This window comes from Staurois parvus, unplaced genomic scaffold (genome assembly GCF_062004578.1).
Source record: "Staurois parvus isolate SC_StPar_1 unplaced genomic scaffold, SC_StPar_1.0 ptg001495l, whole genome shotgun sequence".
Taxonomy (NCBI): domain Eukaryota; kingdom Metazoa; phylum Chordata; class Amphibia; order Anura; family Ranidae; genus Staurois; species Staurois parvus.
Window position 1 is genome coordinate 671,055 of NW_028319291.1, and position 21,362 is coordinate 692,416.

The following is a 21,362-nucleotide window of genomic DNA, read 5'->3' on the forward strand; positions in this document are numbered from 1 at the left end:
GGATGGTGTCCTGGGGGATTTCCTCCCAGATCTGGACCAGGGCATCACTGAGCTCCTGGACAGTCTGAGGTGCAACCTGGTGTCGGTAGATGGACCTGAAACATGATATCTCAGAGGTGTTCTATTGGATGTAGGTCAGGCGAGCCTCTGGGCCATTTAATGGTATCAATTCCTCCAGAAACTGCCTGCATACTCTCCCCATGAGCCCAGGCATTGTTGTGCACCAGGAGGAACCCAGGACCCCATGCACCAGCGTAGGGTCTGACAATGGGTCCAACTATTTCATCCACATACCTAATGGCAGTCAGCATGCCATTGTCTAGGCTGTAGAGGTCTGTGCGTCTCTCCATGGATATGCCTCCCCAGACCATCACTGACCCACCACCAAAGCAGACATGCTGAACCATGTTCCAGGCAGCAGAACGTTCTCCACGGCATCTCCAGACCGTTTGACGTCTGTCACATGTGCTCAGGGTGAACCTGCTCTCATCTGTGAAAAGCATAGGGCGCCAGTGGTGGACCTGCCAATTCTGGTGGTCAATGGCAAATGCCAATAGAATCTATAGTGCCGGGCAGTGAGCACAGAGCCCACTAGAGGAAGTCGGGCCCTCAGGCCACCCTTATGAAGTCTGTTTCTGATTGGTCAGAGACATTCACACCAGTGGCCTGCTGTAGGTCATTTTGTAGGGCCCTGGCAGTGCTCATCCTGTTCCTCCTTGAACAAAGGAGCAGATACCGGTCCTGCTGATGGGTTAAGGAACTTCTACGGCCCTGTCCTGCTCTCCTAGAGTACCTGCCTGTCTCCTGGAATCTCCTCCATGCTCTTGAGACTGTGCTGGGAGACACAGCAACCCTTCTGGCAATGGCACATATTGATGTGCAATCCTGGAGGAGTTGGATTGCCTGTGCAACCTCTGTAGGGTCCAGGTATCGCCTCATGCTACCAGTAGTGACACTGACCCTAGCCAAATGCAAAACTAGTGAAAAACAGTCAGAAAAGATGAGTACGGGAAAAAAATGTCAGTGGCCTCCACCTGCAAAACCATTCCTGTTTTGGGGATTGTTTCATTGTTACCCATCTAGTGCCCCTGTTATTTGATTAACACCAAAGCAGCTGAAACTGATTAACAAAGCCCTCTGCTACTTACCTGACCAGATCAATATCCCCGGAGTTTCATTGACTTGCTAGACTCTGAATCCCTGTCAACGGAGACAGGGCACGTTTTCAATCTTCTTCCATGTTCGTGGGCTCCGGCCTTTTGGCCAAGCTGCAATGACGTCACTCCTGCGCATGCGCACAGGAGCTCTGAGTACGGCCCAGAGCTCTGAAGGAATGGCAGGGGTATGGCGTTTCTTCAGAGCGCATGCACAGTGACCTCACCGGCTTTTGCTTGCTAGAATATCTCCTAAATGGTGTGTGTTTAGGAGATAAGGCTTACCTGGAGGTAAAAATGAAACAATTTCACTACCCCTTTAAGTGCAGCCACACAACAGATGTATAAATAGGTTTTGATGCTGGAAATATTTCATAACTCGGGACATTTGCTGTAATCTATTTAGCAATATATCAATGGAGATTAATTCCTGTCATGGTGTCACTCCTTACTGTCCATGGTTTGTGTGAGAAAAAGGAGAAGTTTGGGTGGAATAGTAGAGGTCAACACACCATAGAGAAGCTAATATAACGTGATGATTGCACAGCATGTGAATGTGAGTGCTCCAGTACACCATGTGCAGGATATTCATTTCCAGGGCTTGTATCCACATTTTGACAATAACAGTTGGTGCCATAAGTGGAGACCTTTTTAGAGGGTTAGATGCCCAGCCTGCAAAGTTGCTGTGTGTGAAGAAATTAAAGTAGAACTATAGGTGAAACATTTTTCATTTTGGATAGAACATGGCCGGGTTATAACACCTGCAAGAGTAATATGTATATATTATAGGTACTTATAGCGCCGTCAATTTCTGCAGTGCTTTATACATTCACATCAGTCCCTAACCCTCAAGGGGTGTACAATCTAAGGTCCCTAACTCACATTCATACATACACATACTAGGGGCAATTTAGACAGGAGACAATTCACCTACCAGCATGTCTTTGGAGGGTGGGAGGAAACCCACACAGACACAGGGAGAACATGCAAACTCCAGGCAGGTGATGCCATGGTTGGGATTCAAACGAATGACCCTAATACTGCCAAGCAGAAGTGCTAACCATTTAGCCACTGTGAGAAATATATATATAAATTTTTTTTTTTTTTTTAAATAACTGTAAACAGGACAAGTAGAGAGGTTGAATCTCCTTTTTAAAGTGGAGGTAAACTCCCACTGGACACGTGTATCTACAGGAAAGCTTACCTGTTGGTACAAGGAATATCTCCTAACCATGCACCGTTTAGGAGATATTTACTGTCCCTACAGTCGATGATGGAACCACATAGTTGTTCCTTCAAAGCTCTGTGTTGCGGCCGAGACTTTGCACAGGAGTGACGTCATCGTGGCTCAGCCAGTCAAAGGGCCAGAGTCTGAACCTGGAAGGAATACCGGATAAAGATGGAAGCTGTGACAGCGTGCTGCTGGAGGGCTTTGTTCTAAGGTAAGTCTTTCATAAGGGGCTAGTATGCAATGCATACTAGCACATTATGACGTTATTTTCCAGGGGAAACTGCTTTTTTTTTTTTTTTTTGTGTGGAGCTTTTTAAAAAAAATTTTGGCTTTTGTATTGCTTTGTTGGCTTTTGTTTTGTGCTGCTTTAACAGGGGCACAGACAGTGAAAAAAATCTGACAGGTGTTATAATTCCTCTTCACGCTAACTAAAACTAAAGGGGTAAAAAAAAAAAGCAAAAAGCAAAAAAAAAATTTTTTTCTAGTTATACTTTGCTAAACCAGCCATAGGAAAAGTAAAGCTTACTTGTACCATTTCCTGCTATAGGCTGTTTTCAGGTTGAAGTGGTTATATTGGGATGCTGCCTTCAGCTGCAGGCGTCATCCTAGGATCAACATTTTCAGCTAGTGCTTCAAGTGTCTATACAGCCAATCTACCACTTCTACTGTTTCATTAGATGCTTTGGAGGCTAGAGGAGAGATATGGGGTCTAATAAAGAGGACTTGTCAGGACCTATGCTATTATAAGGATTGTTGTTCATTACTTGTGATGGTACTAAAGTTGATAAAAAAAAAAATAAAAAAAAAGGTACAATGTTTTAAAAGAAAAATTTTAATAAAAAAAAAAGGCACCCCTGTGCTCACATGCAAACGTGCCCATAGGTCCCCCACACACCTGTAAACCGATCACACCACACATATGAGGTATTGCTGCAAATGTCAGAGTGAGCAATAAGTCTCCTGCCAGACTTCATATGTAATTCTAACTTTTTAACCTGTAAAGGCTTTTAAAGTGTTGCCTATAGACAATTTAATGTACTGAAGTTTGTTGCTATGCCATGGGTGTGCGGCCTTGTAGATCATTCATTGAATGAATGAATGAAGTGGGCAGCGCTTCGCATGGCCATGATATTATTAAAAAGTGACAGCTAATCTGGGGAACTTCTCCCTGTACTTTGGCCACAGGGAGCAGAGGCGGCGGCTGCAGCATTGGGGAACATGTTCCATGTTCCCAAAGGTGAACGTATCCTTTCAATGGCATCTTTAGCTGGATAAATGCTAAGAATGAATAAAAGTAAGCGTGGCTTCAAGATTTTTTTAATTGTATTTAATAACTTTTTAAAGTGTATACAGAGTGAAGAGTGAGCATGTAGATTAGATTTAAGATTCTTGTGTCTTATTGGTGACATCACGGAAAGGGTTAGACACCTTGGACGATCGGAACGAGTTGCCTCTTTCTGCTGTTGAAGAAAAAGGAGCAAAAAACTCTGCAGCGAAAGTGAAGACGTCATCAGGTTTTTGAAGGAGAAGGAACTGCATGAAGTCGCTCAGGAGAATTTTCATCTCAGGGTGCTGGCGCAGATACGTTTCATGATCTGATATCAGCTCCGCCTGAATGGAGACAGAAGGAGAAAATCACAATCTGAGGGCTGGTTGAAAAGAGTCATCTTCTGAGGTGCAGAGTATGTGAGGACAGCTTTTGGTGCATTTGAAAATAAAAGTCACACAATCTCTGAAATCATTCTTCCTTTTGCATTCTTTAGGTGGCTTGCTTGATTCTTCATTTGATCCTGTACAAGGCCTGGTACATAATGAAACCTGAACTAAGGGAGCAGATGGTCTAGGAGAGAAAGTTAAACTAATTTTCTTTTTCTGCTATAAAATTTAGCAGATACAGTACCTTGAAAAAGTATTCATACCCCTTGAAATTTCCCACATTTTGTCATGTCACAACCAAAAATATAAATGTATTTTATTGGGATTTGATGTGATAGACCAACACAAAGTGGCACATCATTGTGAAGTGGAAGGAAAATGAGAAATGGTTTTCAACATGTTTTACAAATAAATCTGTGAAAAGTGTTTTACAAATAAATCTGTGAAGAGATGTAAGAGGAGTACAGGATGTATGGGATGTACGGGGTGTGTGGGATGTACGGGGTGTGCGGGATGTACGGGGTGTGCGGGATGTACGGGGTGTGTGGGATGTATGGGATGGCAGCATTTGTATTCAGCCCCCCGGAGTCAATACTTTGTAGGGCCCCCTTTCTCTGCAATTCCAGCTGCAAGTCTTTTTGGGGATGTCTCTTTGCACATCTAGAGAGGGACATTTCTTCCCATTCTTTGCAGAAGCGCTCAAGCTGTCAGATTGGATGGAGAGCGTCTGTGAACAGCAATTTTCAAGTCTTGCCACAGATTCTCCATTGGATTTAGGTCTGGACTGTGACTGGGCCATTCTAACACATGAAGACGCTTTGATCTAAACCATTCCATGGCAGCTCTGGCTGGACGTTGCGGGCCGTTGTCCTGCTGGTAGGTGAACCTCTGCCCCATTCTGAAATCTTTTGCAGACTCCAGCAGGTTTTCTTCTAAGATTGCCCTGTATTTGGCTCAATCCATCTTACCATCAACTCTGACCAGCTTCCCTGTCCCTGCTGAAGAAAAGCATCCCCACCACATGATACTGGCACCAACATGTTTCACAGTAGGGATGGTGTGTTCAGGGTGATGTGCAGTGTTAGTTTCCCGCCACACATAGTGTTTTGCTTTTAGGCCAAAAAGTTAAATTTGGTCTCATCTGACCAGAGCCCCTTCTTCCACATGTTTGCTGTGCCCCCCACATGGCTTCATGCAGACTGCAAATGGGATTTCTTATGGCTTTTTCCAACAATGGCTTTCTTCTTGCCACTCTTCCATAAAGGCCAGATTTGTGGAGTGCACGACTAATAGTTGTCCTGTGGACAGATTCTCCCACCTGAGCTGTGGATCTCTGCAGCTCCTCCAGAGTTCCCATGGGCCTCTTGGCTACTTCTCTGATGAATGCTCTCCTTGCCCAGCCTGTCAGTTTAGGTAGACGGCCATGTCTTGGTAGGTTTTGAGTTGTGCCGTACTCTTTTTCCATTTTCGGATGATGTATTGAACAGTGCTCTGTGAGATGTTCAAAGCTTGGGATATATTTTTTTTTTTTACCTTACCCTGCTTTAAACATCTCCACAACTTTATCTCTGACCTGTCTGGTGTGTTCCTTGGCCTTCATGATGCTGTTTGTTCACAAACCTGAGGGCTTCACAGAACAGCTGTATTTATACTGAGATCACATGACACACAGGTGGACTCTTATTTACTAATTAGGTGACTTCTGAAGGCAGTTGATTCCACTAGATTTTAGTTAGGGGCAGGGGGCTGAATACAAATGCATGCCACACTTTTCAGATATTTGTAAAAAAAATTTGAAAACCATTTCTCATTTTCCTTCCACTTCACAATTATGTGCCACTTAGGCTAACACAATCACAACCAAAAACGTATTTTATTGGGATTTTATGTAACATGACAACATGGGGAAAATTTCAAGGGGGTATGAATACTTTTTCAAGGCACTGTAAAAAAATCATTCTTCATAAATCTAGGCTAAAACATATACTGCTACATTTCTTTGGTTAAAAAAAAAATCCAAATCTGTGTACTGTATATTATTTAGTCTGTAAGAAAGTTAGAGCCCACAAATTTTGGGATATATATCTGAAAATTGATCAGTCCTGATGTACTGATTTTTTTTTTTGTTTTTGTTTTAGGAATGCAGACAGTCCAAGGTATTTAGTAAGAGGCATGGCAAGTTTTTTCTTTTTTTTTTCGGTCACTTTTTTGGGAAAATTATATAATTACATTTTTTCATTTTTTTTGTTGTTCTTCTTAACATACTGTCATCATCTAACTGGTGTGGCAGTGATCAGGAACACTGACTGGTGACAGTATGTTAAAAAAAAACATTTTTTTTTTCTTTTTCCAGTACAAATTTTTTTTTTTTTAACATACTGTGACCAGAGAAAAACATTGTACTACTCTGAGGAGGTGATCAGGATTTTTTTTTCTACACACATTATCATTTAATTCCACTGTATATAATCTTTTTTTACTAAATGAAATCTATTTATTCAGTGTGTTTTGTGATTAGCTTTGAATAGCCACAGCTAGGCACATGGTACAGATGGGCTGTGATTGGCCACAGCTAATCACATGGGCTGTAATTGGCCCTGCCTGTACCATGTGATCACTATAACCAATCACAGTGAGCAACACAATGGATGGTAAGAATGAAAGCCATCCATTCTGTACACTTGTCGTGATTGGTTACAGCGATCACGTGGTAACGGCAGCAGGCTGTTACAGTGATCAGTCATTGGCTGTGTTTGGTGGACTGATTGTGCTGCAGTGTGGCCTGTTCTAGGGAGGACATCCACACAGAACAAGAGAGCCCCCGCCTGGCCATCATTTGTCTATAGGCCGGGTGGGAACTGGTTAAAGTGGAATTCCTGTCAAATGCTAACTACACCTAAATCTACTCTCACCCCCATTCTAACTCCCCTGTAAAGGAAAGATGTCTATACTTACCTATTCTGAGGGCTCTCCGGTTCGGTCATGTGATCTCTCCAGTGGCGGCTTCAGTGAAGTAGAGAGATTACCAATAACGGCTGCAGAGTCTGGCAATGACATCATCCATAGACTTACTATGGGGCAGCCATTGTCGGTGTCTCACCTCTATAGAGAAGCTGCGGATCATATGACTGGAGCACCCTCAGCATAGGTAAGTATAGACATGTTTCCTTTACAGGGTAGTTTGAATAGTCTTAGAATGGGGGGGTGGGAGCAGGTTTAGGTATTATTTTTACTGGAATTCCACCTTGACATCCCGGTCACATCGGGTGCAACTTGGCATGCAAATTGCAGCATGCCCTATGACTTGCAAATCGCATGCCAAGTTGCACCCTATTGTCCACAATTACAGCGGTCATATCGGTGCGGTTCCGACTTGGTCCCAGCATGTCCGGTACTCACGGAAAGGTCCCGATCTCCTCTTTCGATCAGGACTTTTCCCGATCATGTGACTGCTATGATGGTGTGTCACGGCGGTCACATGACCCTAAACCCTGCCCTGCCTCCTGGCTTCTGAAACTGTTAAGGAGGTGCCGGCGCCAAGGGGTTAAATATAAAAATACAGCTCTGGATTTATCAATACACCAATAAGTGTATTTATTTTTTTTAATGAAAGCCATACAAGTACCTGAATTTGACATGTTTTTAGCTGCTTGGAAACCGCTGTAGAGAAGAACTCCAACTGGGATAGGGAGAAGCAGCTCCAGGAGACAATCCGAATGGACTGCAGCGCTCCTGTACTAACCTGGCATACTGACAGGAGATGGGAGCAGAGAGAAGAACTAAAAAGTCAGCTGCTTTTCCTTTCACTGCACAGTCACAGGCTGGGGAGGGACAATATCTGTACAGTTTGATTAACACCGGCACTCCAGACTAGCTTTTCTAAAGACAGGAGAAGTTATCTAGAAGGTATAAAATATTTTATTAGTGTAAAAACTACAATAAAATCAAAATAATCAAGAAACAATAAAGTGCAATACATCCAATAGACTGCAGAGTTAATCATAAACTAGCAGTGAACTTTACAAATAACAGTTGAACAGTGATATTATTATTATTATTATACAGTATTTATAAAGCGCCAATAGTTCGCTCAGCGCTGTACATTACAGAGGGGGACAGAACATGTGACAGAACAATACCAATACAATGCAAAACATGAGGGGATCGAGGGCCCTGCTCTTTCAAGCTTACAATCTAGGAAGGATAAATAATTATTGATGTCTGCTAGTTTATGATTAACTCTGCAGTCTATTGGATGTATTGCACTTTATCGTTTCTTGATTATTTTGATTTTACCACTGCACCTACTTTTTACACTACTGATCTTGGGAGGTTTTTTGGTGTTACAGCAGCTTGCCTGTAGCGCTCACTTTTTCCCTTATGCTCATAAAATATTTTATGCCTCCTAGATCACCTTTTCCTGCGTCAGGGCCACATTCGCATGGTGACAGCCAGGGGTGGCCACTTGCGAGAGTCAGTAGCTGTCAGCGGCAAGTGTCAGATGTGTACTCTGTAGTAGTCAATGACCAGCGCCGCCGCTCTTTGCATTTAACCGCTCATCTGAGTCGTTACATGCACGTAGGCTAGGTTAACATCTGTGCGGGTGGTGCTGCTGCGGATCCCCACAAAAATCCATGCAGCCGCACAGAGGAATGCGGACCAGCGGGCGGGTGCCATTAATTATAATGGCACGCCGCCCACACTAGATATCGCAACCGTACTGGGAACCGAGGTTCCTGTGGGGGCTGCGGTTTCCAGAGAAATGCAGGGACTTCTTCCCTGCGTGTCCCGGGGCACGGGAGTCCATTCAAATTAATGGGCTCTCGTGCCTGAGCAAAATGCGGCCCGCATGGCTGCATATATGTAAAGCGGGGATTAGCCTCTGAATGATCATGGAAGCAGACAGTGTGCCTCCAGGGTCAATGTTTTTGCGGCGTTCTGGCTGCACCCAACAAAGAAAAAAAATCAGGCCAAACAGAGCTGTGCTCCGTATCGGAGCTGTGTAAATCTTAGGAACTGAACAGGAATAAATTCAAACCCTTTGGCAGGTAAAGTGCTCCCTTATATGTATTTCTGTGTATTTAGTTGTTTACCTTGAACTCGGCTGTAATTAATTAAAAATAAAACAAAAAAAATGCCAGCGCTTTTAATTGGACTGAAAGTTGGCGTATACGTCACCTAACGCGTACCTTTCTGTCCAGGAACTCTGAATGGAGTTGTACATCATCCTGCCATTTCAATGGTTGCTTCTCAAACACAGGTTTAGGATCTTGTTCCTCTGTGAACAGATTTGTGAAATAATAAAGGCGTCAGAAGCATATTCATATCATAACTACAAATAAAGTGAGTCTGCTGCTGACTTAAAAACAAAAAGCTCCTGTAAGCCCCTGTTCACACCGATGCGATTTGAGTTTCAAATCTCATGACAATTCGCAATGGACCCGTTGAGATCAGTGTGACTCCAACATGCAACTTTGAAATCATGTGACTTTAACCACTTGACCTCCAGAGGATTTACCCCCCAGCCCCCCCCCCCCCGACCAGAGCATTTTTTTGCGATACGGCGCTGCGTTACTTTAACTGACAATTGCGCGGTCATGCAATGCTGCACCCAAATTAAATTTATGTCCTTTTTTCCCACAAATGGAGCTTTCTTTCGGTGGTATTTGATCTCCTCTGCATTTTTTATTTTTTGCGCTATAAACAAAAAAAGACCTACAATTTTGAAAAAAAACACCAATATTTTGACTTTTTACTATTAAACATGTCCAGTAAAAAAAATGCAACTAAATTTAGGCCAAAATGTATTCTGCTCCATGTCTTTGCTAAAAAAAATAATCCCAATACGTGTAAATTAATTGGTTTACGTGAAAGTTATAGCGTCAAATAGCGTCTGTTCTTTCTGCCTGGAAACTGAGAAACGTCCATGGTGTCCAAAAAGCGTCCCTTTAGGTCAAAATCGGTTTTAGACCGGCTAGAGAACAGCGATAGTAAATCAGAACCACTTGCAGAATTGAGTGATAATGATTCGTGGGGGAAATTCCTCATCAGACACTGAAAACGATTCTGCGACTTTGCTCAGCGATGTGCGAACTTGGCGCTCTATTTCAAAGTTCAGTGTTTTTGGTTTGATTATATTATTGAATTAAATGTATTATTATTATTATATTTTTATGATTATTTATTATATTATAATTTATGATTTCGTGTTTCAAATTTTATCATACCCGGGATGTTTACTAGACTCTTGTTCGGACAGATTTCAGTGAGTTATTCCTAAAAATTACAGGCCTACAATAAATTAACAACATATTTCCATGCAAAAAAAGTACCGCTTTGAGCACAGAAATACTGACAAATCAGACCGCTAGGGAGGTTAATTGAACAAGCTGAAGTTTGAGGCTCCCTGCACACGGGGTGTTTTGATAACGCTGGTAATGTTAGCTGTGTAAAGTCATGTTAAAAATGTGAGTTTTTTAGCGTTTTTGCATTAGCGTTTAGTGGCGTTTTGCCGCGTTTGCAGTTTTAGCTTTTTTCTTTTTACAAAAATTATTTTTTTTTGGCTGAAAAAAAGTCCAAAAATGCCGGTTTGCAGCAGTTTACCGTGTTTAGCTGCATTTTTCAGCATTAGAGCATTTTTCCAGCTAAAAAAGCCCGCTAGTCCAGGGTTTTTTTTCCAGCCAAAAAACGTTGATTACAATCTATGTGCACGGACACCTAGGAGAACATGCTGGGGAGTTTACTGGATATAGAAAAAAAACATCAAAAGTCAAAAACAGCTGCTGCAAAAATGTCCCTTATGCATGAGGACTTTTAAGCTGACTAGCTCCCATGCACAGCTGTATCAGATTTTTTACTCTCCAGTTTTAGTATATTAACCCCTGTATGTATCTTCTGCAATAAATCGCCTGTTTGATCGCAGCGAGTAACGGCAGATGTTAGTTCTGCTTTAACATTTATCTGCTATCATGGTTTGCACCAATATTTTCAAGTGGAACTAAACTCCAAAAGTGAAAATTTGCTATGTTTAGAAATAATAATTCTGCTTCTTCATGACTATGAAAAATGTACCTTTTATCTGAAATTCCTCTGGAAAATAGCAAAACACTTCTTTGTATGTGAAGGTGCCTAGGCACTCCTGTACTCACAGCCTCATTGAAGTATATCTGCAGTGTAAGACCTCAGACACTGCTGCCGCTGCTAGTCCCAGGAGGTTTGGAGTCAGATTTGGTAACGTCACTACCGTGCTGCTTACCATGACTTTTGCCAGGGCTTGATCTAGGGTAGGGGGTGCCAAGGTGGGCGGTGCAACCCAACCCCCCCCCCCCCCCCGATTTTACCTGTACCTCCCCAGGTCTCAGAGTGTATCCACTGATCCATGAGCCAGTCTGCTGCAGACAGTTGATGTAAGAGGGCACTCTGAGGAGGACACCGGATGTAAGGGGGCACTCTAAGGATAACTGATCATATGTAAGGGGACATTCTGATGAGGACAGTTTATGTAGGGGGCTCTACTAGGGACACTGATGTAAGGGGGCACTCTGATAGGGATAACTGATCATATGAATGGGGACACTCTGATGAAGACAATTGGTGTAAGGGGGGGACGGGGGGACTTTATTAGGAACACTGATATAAGAGGGCACTCTGATGGGAACACCTGATGTAAGGGGGCACTCTGATATAACAAGCTACTCTGATGGGGACACCTGATGTAAGAGGGCACTCTGATGGGAACTCTGAAGCAAGGGGGCACTCTGATGGGAACCCTGAAGCAAGGGGGCACTCTGATGGGGACACCTGATATAAGGGGGCACTCTGATGGGAACCCTGAAGGAAGGGGGCACTCTGATGGGGACACCTGATATAAGGGGGCACTCTGATGGGGACACCTGATATAAGGAGGCACTCTGATGGGGACACCTGATATAAGGGGGCACTCTGATGGGGACACCTGATATAAGGGGGCACTCTGATGGGGACACCTGATATAAGGGGGCACTCTGATGGGGACACCTGATATAAGGGGGCACTCTGATGGGGACAGCTGATATAAGGGGACACTCTGATGGGGACCCTGAAGTAAGGGGGCACTCTAATGGGAACCCTGAAGCAAGGGGGCACGCTGATGGGGACACCTGATATAAGGGGGCATTCTGATGGGAACCCTGAAGGAAGGGGGCTCTCTTATGGGAACCCTGAAATAAGGGGACACTCTGATGGGGACACCTGATGTAAGAGGGCACTCTGATAGGGATAACTGATCATATGGACGGGGAACTCTGATGAAGACAATCGGTGTAAAGGGGGGGGGGGACTTTATTAGGAACACTGATATAAGAGGGCACTCTGATGGGAACCCTGAAGCAAGGGGGCACTCTGATGGGAACCCTGAAGAGAGGGGGCACTCTGATGGGGACACCTGATATAAGGGGGCACTCTGATGGGGACATCTGATATAAGGGGGCACTCTGATGGGGACACCTGATATAAGGGGGCACTCTGATGGGGACCCTGAAGTAAGGGGGCACTCTAATGGGAACCCTGAAGCAAGGGGGCACGCTGATGGGGACACCTGATATAAGGGGGCATTCTGATGGGAACCCTGAAGGAAGGGGGCTCTCTGATGGGAACCCTGAAATGAGGGGACACTCTGATGGGAACACCTGATATAAGGGGGCACTCTGATGGGGACACCTGATATAAGGGGGCACTCTGATGGGAACCCTGAAGTAAGGGAGCACTCTGATGGGAACCCTGAAGCAAGGGGGCACTCTGATGGGGACACCTGATATAAGGGGGCACTCTGATGGGGACACCTGATATAAGGGGGCACTCTGATGGGAACCCTGAAGTAAGGGAGCACTCTGATGGGAACCCTGAAGCAAGGGGGCACTCTGATGGGGACACCTGATATAAGGGGCACTCTGATGGGAACCCTGAAGGAAGGGGGCTCTCTGATGGGAACTCTGAAGCGAGGGGGCACTCTGATGGGAACACCTGATATAAGGGGGCACTCTGATGGGGACACCTGATATAAGGGGGCACTCTGATGGGGACACCTGATATAAGGGGGCACTCTGATGGGGACACCTGATATAAGGGGGACTCTAATGAGTAGCCATGATGTAAACCAGGACATTGATGAGGACTTTTGATGTAAAGGGGGACCAGGTTTTTCCTAATCTAATGAAAACCTAATACATAATAGTGTTTCCCAGGTCATGAGTCTTTGTGACAGACTATCAGTGACACACACATACAGAGCTGACATTATGCCGCTGACTTTTTCACTGCACCCCAGATCAGAGAGGCTAGATCTGGCACTGCTGGAGGCTGTGATTTGATGAAGCAAAGCCCCATCTTTACCAAGATGGCTGCCTCCACACAGACACACAGTGCAGAACAAGACACGGTAAATCAATAATGGGGAAAACATCAGCTGCAGGGAGCCCACAAACAATACTGGTGACTAGGTATTTGCCCTTTGTCTGACTTTTTTGTTTTGACACAACTTACAGAGTTCAGTTTCCCTTTAAATAGGTGACAGGTTCACTAAGATAGCTCATACATCAATACGCAGCCTCTGAACCAAAAACTATACCTGCAGCATTTGCATGTGTGCTGCAGGTGTGTTGCTTGTTGAGGTGTCATTCTAAATAAATGCAGCACACAAAATGTCACGTGTTACCATGAATTGCAGAAACCTGGCAAAATGTGTGTTTTGCAAGGCATAGGTCTGAAGCTAGCCTGTTAGACCATAGTGTTTCCAAAGCTTCTAATACAACAAGGTCACTTTAAAGCCTAACTAAACTGTCAGATGAAAGCAGCTGTATCAGGTGTATCAAAACAAAAAGCTGTGCAATGTCTTAAGCCAGCCATACATGGGTTGAATACTGAAAGAATTTACTTTCAAAATGTTTTTCTAAGAATTTTCGTTCAAATTTTGCACCATTAGTGATCCACATCAATGGCCAATTTTCAAGTGATCATCGAATTTGAGTGATCGGGCATGTTGGAAATTTTTTGAAAAAGGAACAAATTTCTAATCAATGATGGGAGAATCGTGCGAGAAATGTAATTGGAAAAGAAATGAGCGTGAGGGGTGACCTGGAATGAAATGAAAATTCTTGGCCATGAACATTCTTCTCTGTAGCAACATGAGGTGACATTAAAGGCTTAGTTGGTCAAATTTCAAAATCAATGGTGGCGCCATCGGATTACAAAACGCACAAAAGTTCCGATTTTCTAAAGAAAGTTTGTTCGGAATTCAACTGGTGTATGGCCTGCATTACAGTTTGTTTTCTTTAGAAGGTAGCCTGATGACAGCCTGATGACAGCCTGATTGGAGGAGCCTTGTCCCTTGCCAGCATACTGCAGAGTTGGTCCCTTGTTCTTTGTGTGGAATCAGTGGTCTCCCTGCAGAGCATTGACATTCCCCTTGTTGAGCTGGGGCTCTCCAATTATTAGAGAGCGTGATCATTGCTGATTGCAGAGCTATACGTCTGTCTCAGCAAAGAGGTGTGTCAGACCACTGCAGAAAGACCACTGCTTCCATTGTGGTGGATCAAAGACGACACTACGCAAAACTAACACTTCCATCAAAAGGTGAATTTTGCACAAAGGACATGATAAGCACGACTTCCTGCTCTCTAGCTCCCTCGTCTCCTCCTCCCATGCTCGTCTCCAGGACTTCTCCAGAGCTTCCCCCATCCTCTGGAACTCTCTACCCCAATTTATCAGAGCCTACTCTGCTCACTTTTAGGCGATCTCTGAAAACCGATCTCTTCAGGGAAGCCTATCCTGCCCTCAGATAATAACAGAATCTTCTACTCCTCCTACCAGTCCATCCCCCCACGGTTATTACCTTTTGTACCACTAGCCCCTCCCTCTTAGATTGTAAGCTCCCAGGATCAGGCCCTCCTAACCCTCTTGTATTGAACTGTATTGTTGCTGTATTGTCTCCCGTTATATTGTAAAGCGCTGAGCAAACTGTTGGCGCTATATAAATCCTGTATAATAATAATAATAATTTTAGTACCAATTGAATATGTTTTGTAAACTTTCACTGTTTCAACCCTTTCACAGTTCAGCAAATCCCCAGATGACACATTTGTCCTACCTGGCTCGGACAATATGGGCATTTCCATTAGTTTGACGAAAACAGGAGAGCCGACCTGGACCCGACTAGCCAAATGCCTGAAAAAAGGGAAGAAAATTAAAGGATTGGTTGGTCGGATCATTGTCATAGTGTCGTCTAACTCATAGCTGAGTAAAGGTAAATGTTTCCATTTTTGGCAACACATTTATTGAACATTTGATAAATCTACTTGTAGCCTCCCTAGTGGTCTGATTATGTCAGTATTTCTGTGCTCAAAGCGGTACATTTTTTTGCATGGAAATATGTATTTTTTTTATTGTAGGCTGTAATTTTTAGGAATAACTCATTGAAATCTCTCCAAACAAGAGTCCAGTAAACATCCCGGGTATGTTAAAACTTGAAACACAAAATTATAATTTAATAAATGATCATAAAAAATAATAATATAATAATAATAAATTTAATTCAATAATATAATCAAACCAAAAACACTGAAATTTGAAATAGAGCGCCAAGTTCGCACATCGCTGAGCAAAGTTGCAAAATCGTTTTCAGTGTCTGATGAGGAATTTCCCCCACGAATCATTATCACTCAATTCTGCAAGTGGTTCTGATTTACTATCGCTGTTCTCTAGCCGGTCTAAAACCGATTTTGACCTAAAGGGACGCTTTTTGGACGCCATGGACGTTTCTCAGTTTCCAGGCAGAAAGAACAGTAAAAATGCAGGCAGGACACGTCTGGGACAAAATGTATGTGAAATGGTTGGATACAGTAATGGAATACTATGAGATTTTAATGTATTTACTTTTTCACATTTTTGAATTTCCCGCCAGTTCTGTCCCCCGTACATCCCGACATCGCAGGGAAAGGAACCCGGAAGACGGATGCCGGCATCGGCCGGAGGACATTGCCGGGAACACTGCAGGGGGGACATTGTGGGAGCGCAGGACAAGGTAAGTACAGAAGAGATCCCGGAGCAACGCTGCAGGGTATTCCCAAGTGTAGCTCGGGGTTACCGCTTGTGGTGCTGAAACTTTACCCCGAGCTACACTCAGGAATGCCACCAGGGAGGTTGAACTGTACTGTGTGGCACTCCATTTAATAATTCTTTGTTTTACAGCAAAAGCCCTGATTATAATTTTCAAGACTAAAACTGTCAAGTTTAACCACTTAAGCTCTGGAAGATTTTACCCCCTTCATGACAAGGGCATTTTTTTGCTATTCAGCACTGTGCTACTTTATGTGGCAATTGCGTGGTCATGAAATTTCTATAATTTTTTTTACACAAATAGAGCTTTCTTTTGTGGTATTTGATCACCACTGTTTTTTTTTTATGTTTTATTATATAAATGACAAAAGACTGAACATTTTTAAAACAAACAATATTTTCTGTTTTACAACAAATTCAATAAAAAAAATAAAAAAAAATCTAATTTCTTTATAAAATTAGGCTAAAGTATATTTTGCTATATGACTTTGGTAAATAAAATCCCAATAAGTGTATATTAATTGGTTTGTGCAAAAGGTATAGCGTCTATGAGCAATGATATATAAACTGGATTTTTTTTTTTTAATACTAGTAATGGTGGTGATGCTCCAGCTGTACAGGTATATCGCATTCAAGTCTATAGGACATTAGTGCTGAGGAATAGGCAGCCCAACACTAGATTTTTGTGCAGTGGGATGTAAAAAATGCAGGAGGCCGCAGATGCCATCAGAAGTAAGCATTTGGGAATGGTCCCATTATCATAATTTAGGGGAAGGGGCTGGAAGATTTTTGAGAATTAGTAAACTTGTCCTTTATATTTTAAAGGATTGTTATTTTTTTTAAATCATTTTATTTGAATTTTAAATCAAAAGGATGATGTTCACACGTTAGGTTAAGGTAACGGAGGGGGGCGGAGGTTACTATTAAGAATTTATAATTCAGTAGGGTAGTGCCACTATTCACTATGGCGGCACTGCGTCTTGCCTTGTCACCTCCCTGCTCACTGAATTAGAATAATCGTCTTATTCACTGTGTGCTCTTATTCTCATTTTTACAAACTGCCTAAAATACTTCTTCTCTGGCTCCCAGTACCTGAAACATGTTAGAGTGACATTATTATGCAGTGCAGTAGAAATCTGAGCAGCTTGCAATGCAAAGCCGTCCACTTGGTCTGATTTCTGCTGTGCAGGCCAATAATAGGATGTATAAACACTTCCAAGTACAGGGGAAGATTCCTCCAATGACATGGCACCAGGGTACATTCCTCTCATCATGGCAATGGTTTTGTGACAGATTCTTACTTTGCCAAGGAGGTTCAATATCTCCATTGTCATGGCAGCAATGTATAGCCATCATTATTAAAATGAGGACAGATCCCCTTTGTCACAAAGGAAAGAAATTCATGGCAATGATGCCACTCCCGCCATCATCAATGCAAGAGGGTGTATCCCTATATTGCCATGGCAAGAATGCCGTGACTGATTCTTATATCAGCATGGCTTGTTAGGTATCATCAGTGCATTATGTGGAATGAATGACTTCTATGAAGTAAGGCTTGGGGAAAAACAAGCCAGAATAAACCAATCTGGTTACAGTGAGATGGATAAAGGTACAAGCTCTTCACAATTACCCGTCTGATAGGAAGTAGTACTGCCAAGTGTTAGGGATATCCTCAGAGTAAATCGTTCTTTCTATGCCATAAACCTCCACTGTGTCTTTCCCGATAACCTGGGGATGGGATCCGAGGTCACTCTGGAACATACAGAATAAAACATAAGATGAGCAAGGCACAGAATACAGGAGTTAAGGTCAAGTTCAAGTGATGAAACCATATACACCCCGGACCCTGCGTTCACTATATCCGCTCTCCCCGGACCCTGGGTTCACTATATCCGCTCTCCCCGGACCCTGCGTTCACTATATCCGCTCTCCCCGGACCCTGCATTCACTATATCTGCTCTCCCCGGACCCTGCATTCACTATATCTGCTCCCCGGACCCTGCATTCACTATATCCGCTCTCCCCGGTCCCTGCATTCTATATATCCGCTCTCCCCGGACCCTGCATTCTATATATCTGGTCTCCCCGGACCCTGCATTCACTAAATCTGGTCTTCCCGGATCCTGCATTCACTATATCCGGTCTCCCCGGACCCTGTATTCACTATATCTGGTCTCCCAGGACCCTGCATTCACTATATCTGGTCTCCCAGGACCCTGCATTCACTATATCTGGTCTCCCAGGACCCTGCATTCACTATATCTGGTCTCCCAGGACCCTGCATTCACTATATCTGGTCTCCCAGGACCCTGCATTCACTATATCTGGTCTCCCAGGACCCTGCATTCACTATATCTGGTCTCCCCGGACCCTGCATTCACTAAATCCGGTCTTCCTGGACCCTGCATTCACTATATCCGGTCTCCCAGGACCCTGCATTCACTATATCCAGTCTCCCAGGACCCTGCATTCACTATATTTGGTCTCCCCAGACCCTGGATTCACTATATCCGCTCTCACTGGACCCTGCATTCAATATATCTGGTTTCCCCGGACCCTGCATTCACTTAATCCGGTCTCCCAGGACCCTGCATTCACTATATCTGGTCTCCCCGGACCCTGCGTTTACTATATCTGGTCTCCCCGGACCCTACGTTCACTATATCAGGTCTCCCCGGACCCTACGTTCACTATATCAGGTCTCCCCGGACCCTACGTTCACTATATCAGGTCTCCCCGGACCCTACGTTCACTATATCAGGTCTCCCCGGACCCTACGTTCACTATATCCGGTCTCCCCGGACCCTGCATTCACCATATCCGGTCTCCTCGGATCCTGCATTCACCATATCTGGTCTCCCCGGACCCTGCGTTCACTATATCAGGTCTCCCTGGACCCTACATTCACTATATCTGGTATCCCCGGACCCTGCATTCACTATATCTGGTATCCCCGGACCCTGCATTCACCATATCCGGTCTCCTCGGATCCTGCATTCACCATATCTGCGCTAGTAAATATATATAAATATATGTAAAGAAATCATCAAATCATAAGTCCAGAAAAATATATATATACCAATACCACAGAAAAATATAAAAAAAAATATAAAAAAACTTTTTAGGTGCAAAAAAAACTTTTGTGCAAAAGGAGTGTCTCAATATAAAAAAGTGTCTCAATATAAAAAAATTTCACCAAAAAACCTTGATAATATAATGGCAGATCATCCATAAAAATATCTTCAGAAACGGAAGCTCTCCAACACACCGATCCTCATCGATCGAAATAACAGGACGAAAAACTTTGTAGTTAATCGAAAATCCACTTCTCCAATAGAAAAAGGACCACCTTCAAACGTATCCATGGGGGGAAATGCCAAGCACTCGAGAGAAACAGAAAGACTTCATGGTGCAATATTATAAAAACCAATTCCTTTATTAGATACTCATTGCACTTACTCAAGAGGTGTCCCAGCCGACACCAGCATCACCAGCATCACCAGCATCACCAGCATCAACAGCATCAACAGCAATCACATAAACGAGCCTGGCTACTCAGCACATGTGCAATAGCTGGCAGTCAAAAACGTAATGACATCACATCAATCAAGCTCCGCCCAATGGGGGAGCTTGATTGATGTGATGTCATTACGTTTTTGACTGCCAGCTATTGCACATGTGCTGAGTAGCCAGGCTCGTTTATGTGATTGCTGTTGATGCTGTTGATGCTGGTGTCGGCTGGGACACCTCTTGAGTAAGTGCAATGAGTATCTAATAAAGGAATTGGTTTTTATAATATTGCACCATGAAGTCTTTCTGTTTCTCTCGAGTGCTTGGCATTTCCCCCCATGGATACGTTTGAAGGTGGTCCTTTTTCTATTGGAGAAGTGGATTTTCGATTAACTACAAAGTTTTTCGTCCTGTTATTTCGATCGATGAGGATCGGTGTGTTGGAGAGCTTCCGTTTCTGAAGATATTTTTATGGATGATCTGCCATTATATTATCAAGGTTTTTTGGTGAAATTTTTTTATATTGAGACACTTTTTTATATTGAGACACTCCTTTTGCACAAAAGTTTTTTTTTTGCACCTAAAAAGTTTTTTATATTTTTCTGTGGTATTGGTATATATATATTTTTCTGGACTTATGATTTGATGATTTCTTTACATATATTTATATATATTTACTAGCGCAAATTATTTATTAATTGGTACACTTTATATATGGTGGTTTTTTGCAGCTGGTACACTATTAGTAAGTTATACAATTTTGACCATAGGCGCTATTATTAATTTTTCTTATTCACCATATCTGGTCTCCCCGGACCCTGCATTCACTATATCTTGTCTCCCCGGACCCTGCATTCACTATATCTTGTCTCCCCGGACCCTGCATTCACTATATCTTGTCTCCCCGGACCCTGGTTCATTATATCTGGTCCCCCACAGTACACAGAACATGGAAATGCAATTATTTCAGTAAATATAAACTGCTAAATACCTTTTCCCATCAGCAGTATATAGCAGTCTTGTGACTTCTATCAGTGTCCAGCAGAGAACTGCTTAAAGCTTGTAGGAGGAGTTTTCATTCTCCCCTGACTGTCCTATGAGGCTGCAGAACCCCTGACCCTCTGTCTGGATAGCACCGATTGGCTCGGTGCTGATCACATTCACTCTCCTCCAATAAAAACCCCTCTCTAGTAATACACACCAAACTGAGCATGTGCAGCTTGCCCTCTCTGTCCTATCAGCAGATGGATTGGGGACAGTAGAAGAAGGGGAGGATCAGAGAAGACAGGATCAAACAGCCTTTTTACACAATGTGGGGGATTAACCCCTTAGGTTCCAGTGAGTATAGCAAGCATGTTTTACTGCATATACAGACTGATTTTATTGTGGGTTTAGTAACACCAGACAGACAGAACGAGTGCGGCTGTGAAAGTCTCAGATCCAGAGGAGGGAGTTTCTTCCCATGCTATCTGTCTGGTCCACTTAACCACCTCCCGTCCGGCTGTTGTATATAAACAGCCGGATGGTGGCAGTGCAGGGTCGGGTGGCCATTTATAAACGGCCTCCCTGCACCCTGCTTGTGCGCGCTCCCTGGGAGCGCGCAGCACCGTGATCCGGTGCTCGATGTGTCCTCCGGACACAGTGGAACACTGATCATCGGACGGGACCTCTGTACGAGGTCCCGATCATATGATCATTGATTCGCCAATCAGTGATCACAT

General features: G+C 43.5%; 1 protein-coding gene across 3 annotated transcripts in view; it reads right to left on the reverse strand.

Moving 5' to 3' along the window:
* Window positions 1-3,685: 3,685 nt before the first annotated feature.
* CATIP (ciliogenesis associated TTC17 interacting protein) overlaps window positions 3,686-21,362 on the reverse strand; it is a 43,641-nt gene continuing 25,964 nt past the window's right edge. For all 3 annotated transcript variants that reach the window (XM_089662599.1, XM_089662597.1, XM_089662598.1), the window contains 4 exons: window positions 17,762-17,883; window positions 15,164-15,240; window positions 9,231-9,319; window positions 3,686-3,996 (listed from right to left, as the gene is read on the reverse strand). In XM_089662599.1, coding sequence (XP_089518725.1) covers window positions 3,766-3,996; window positions 9,231-9,319; window positions 15,164-15,240; window positions 17,762-17,883 — 519 coding nt within the window. In that variant the 3' untranslated portion in view covers window positions 3,686-3,765. The remainder of the gene's footprint in view (window positions 3,997-9,230; window positions 9,320-15,163; window positions 15,241-17,761; window positions 17,884-21,362) is intronic.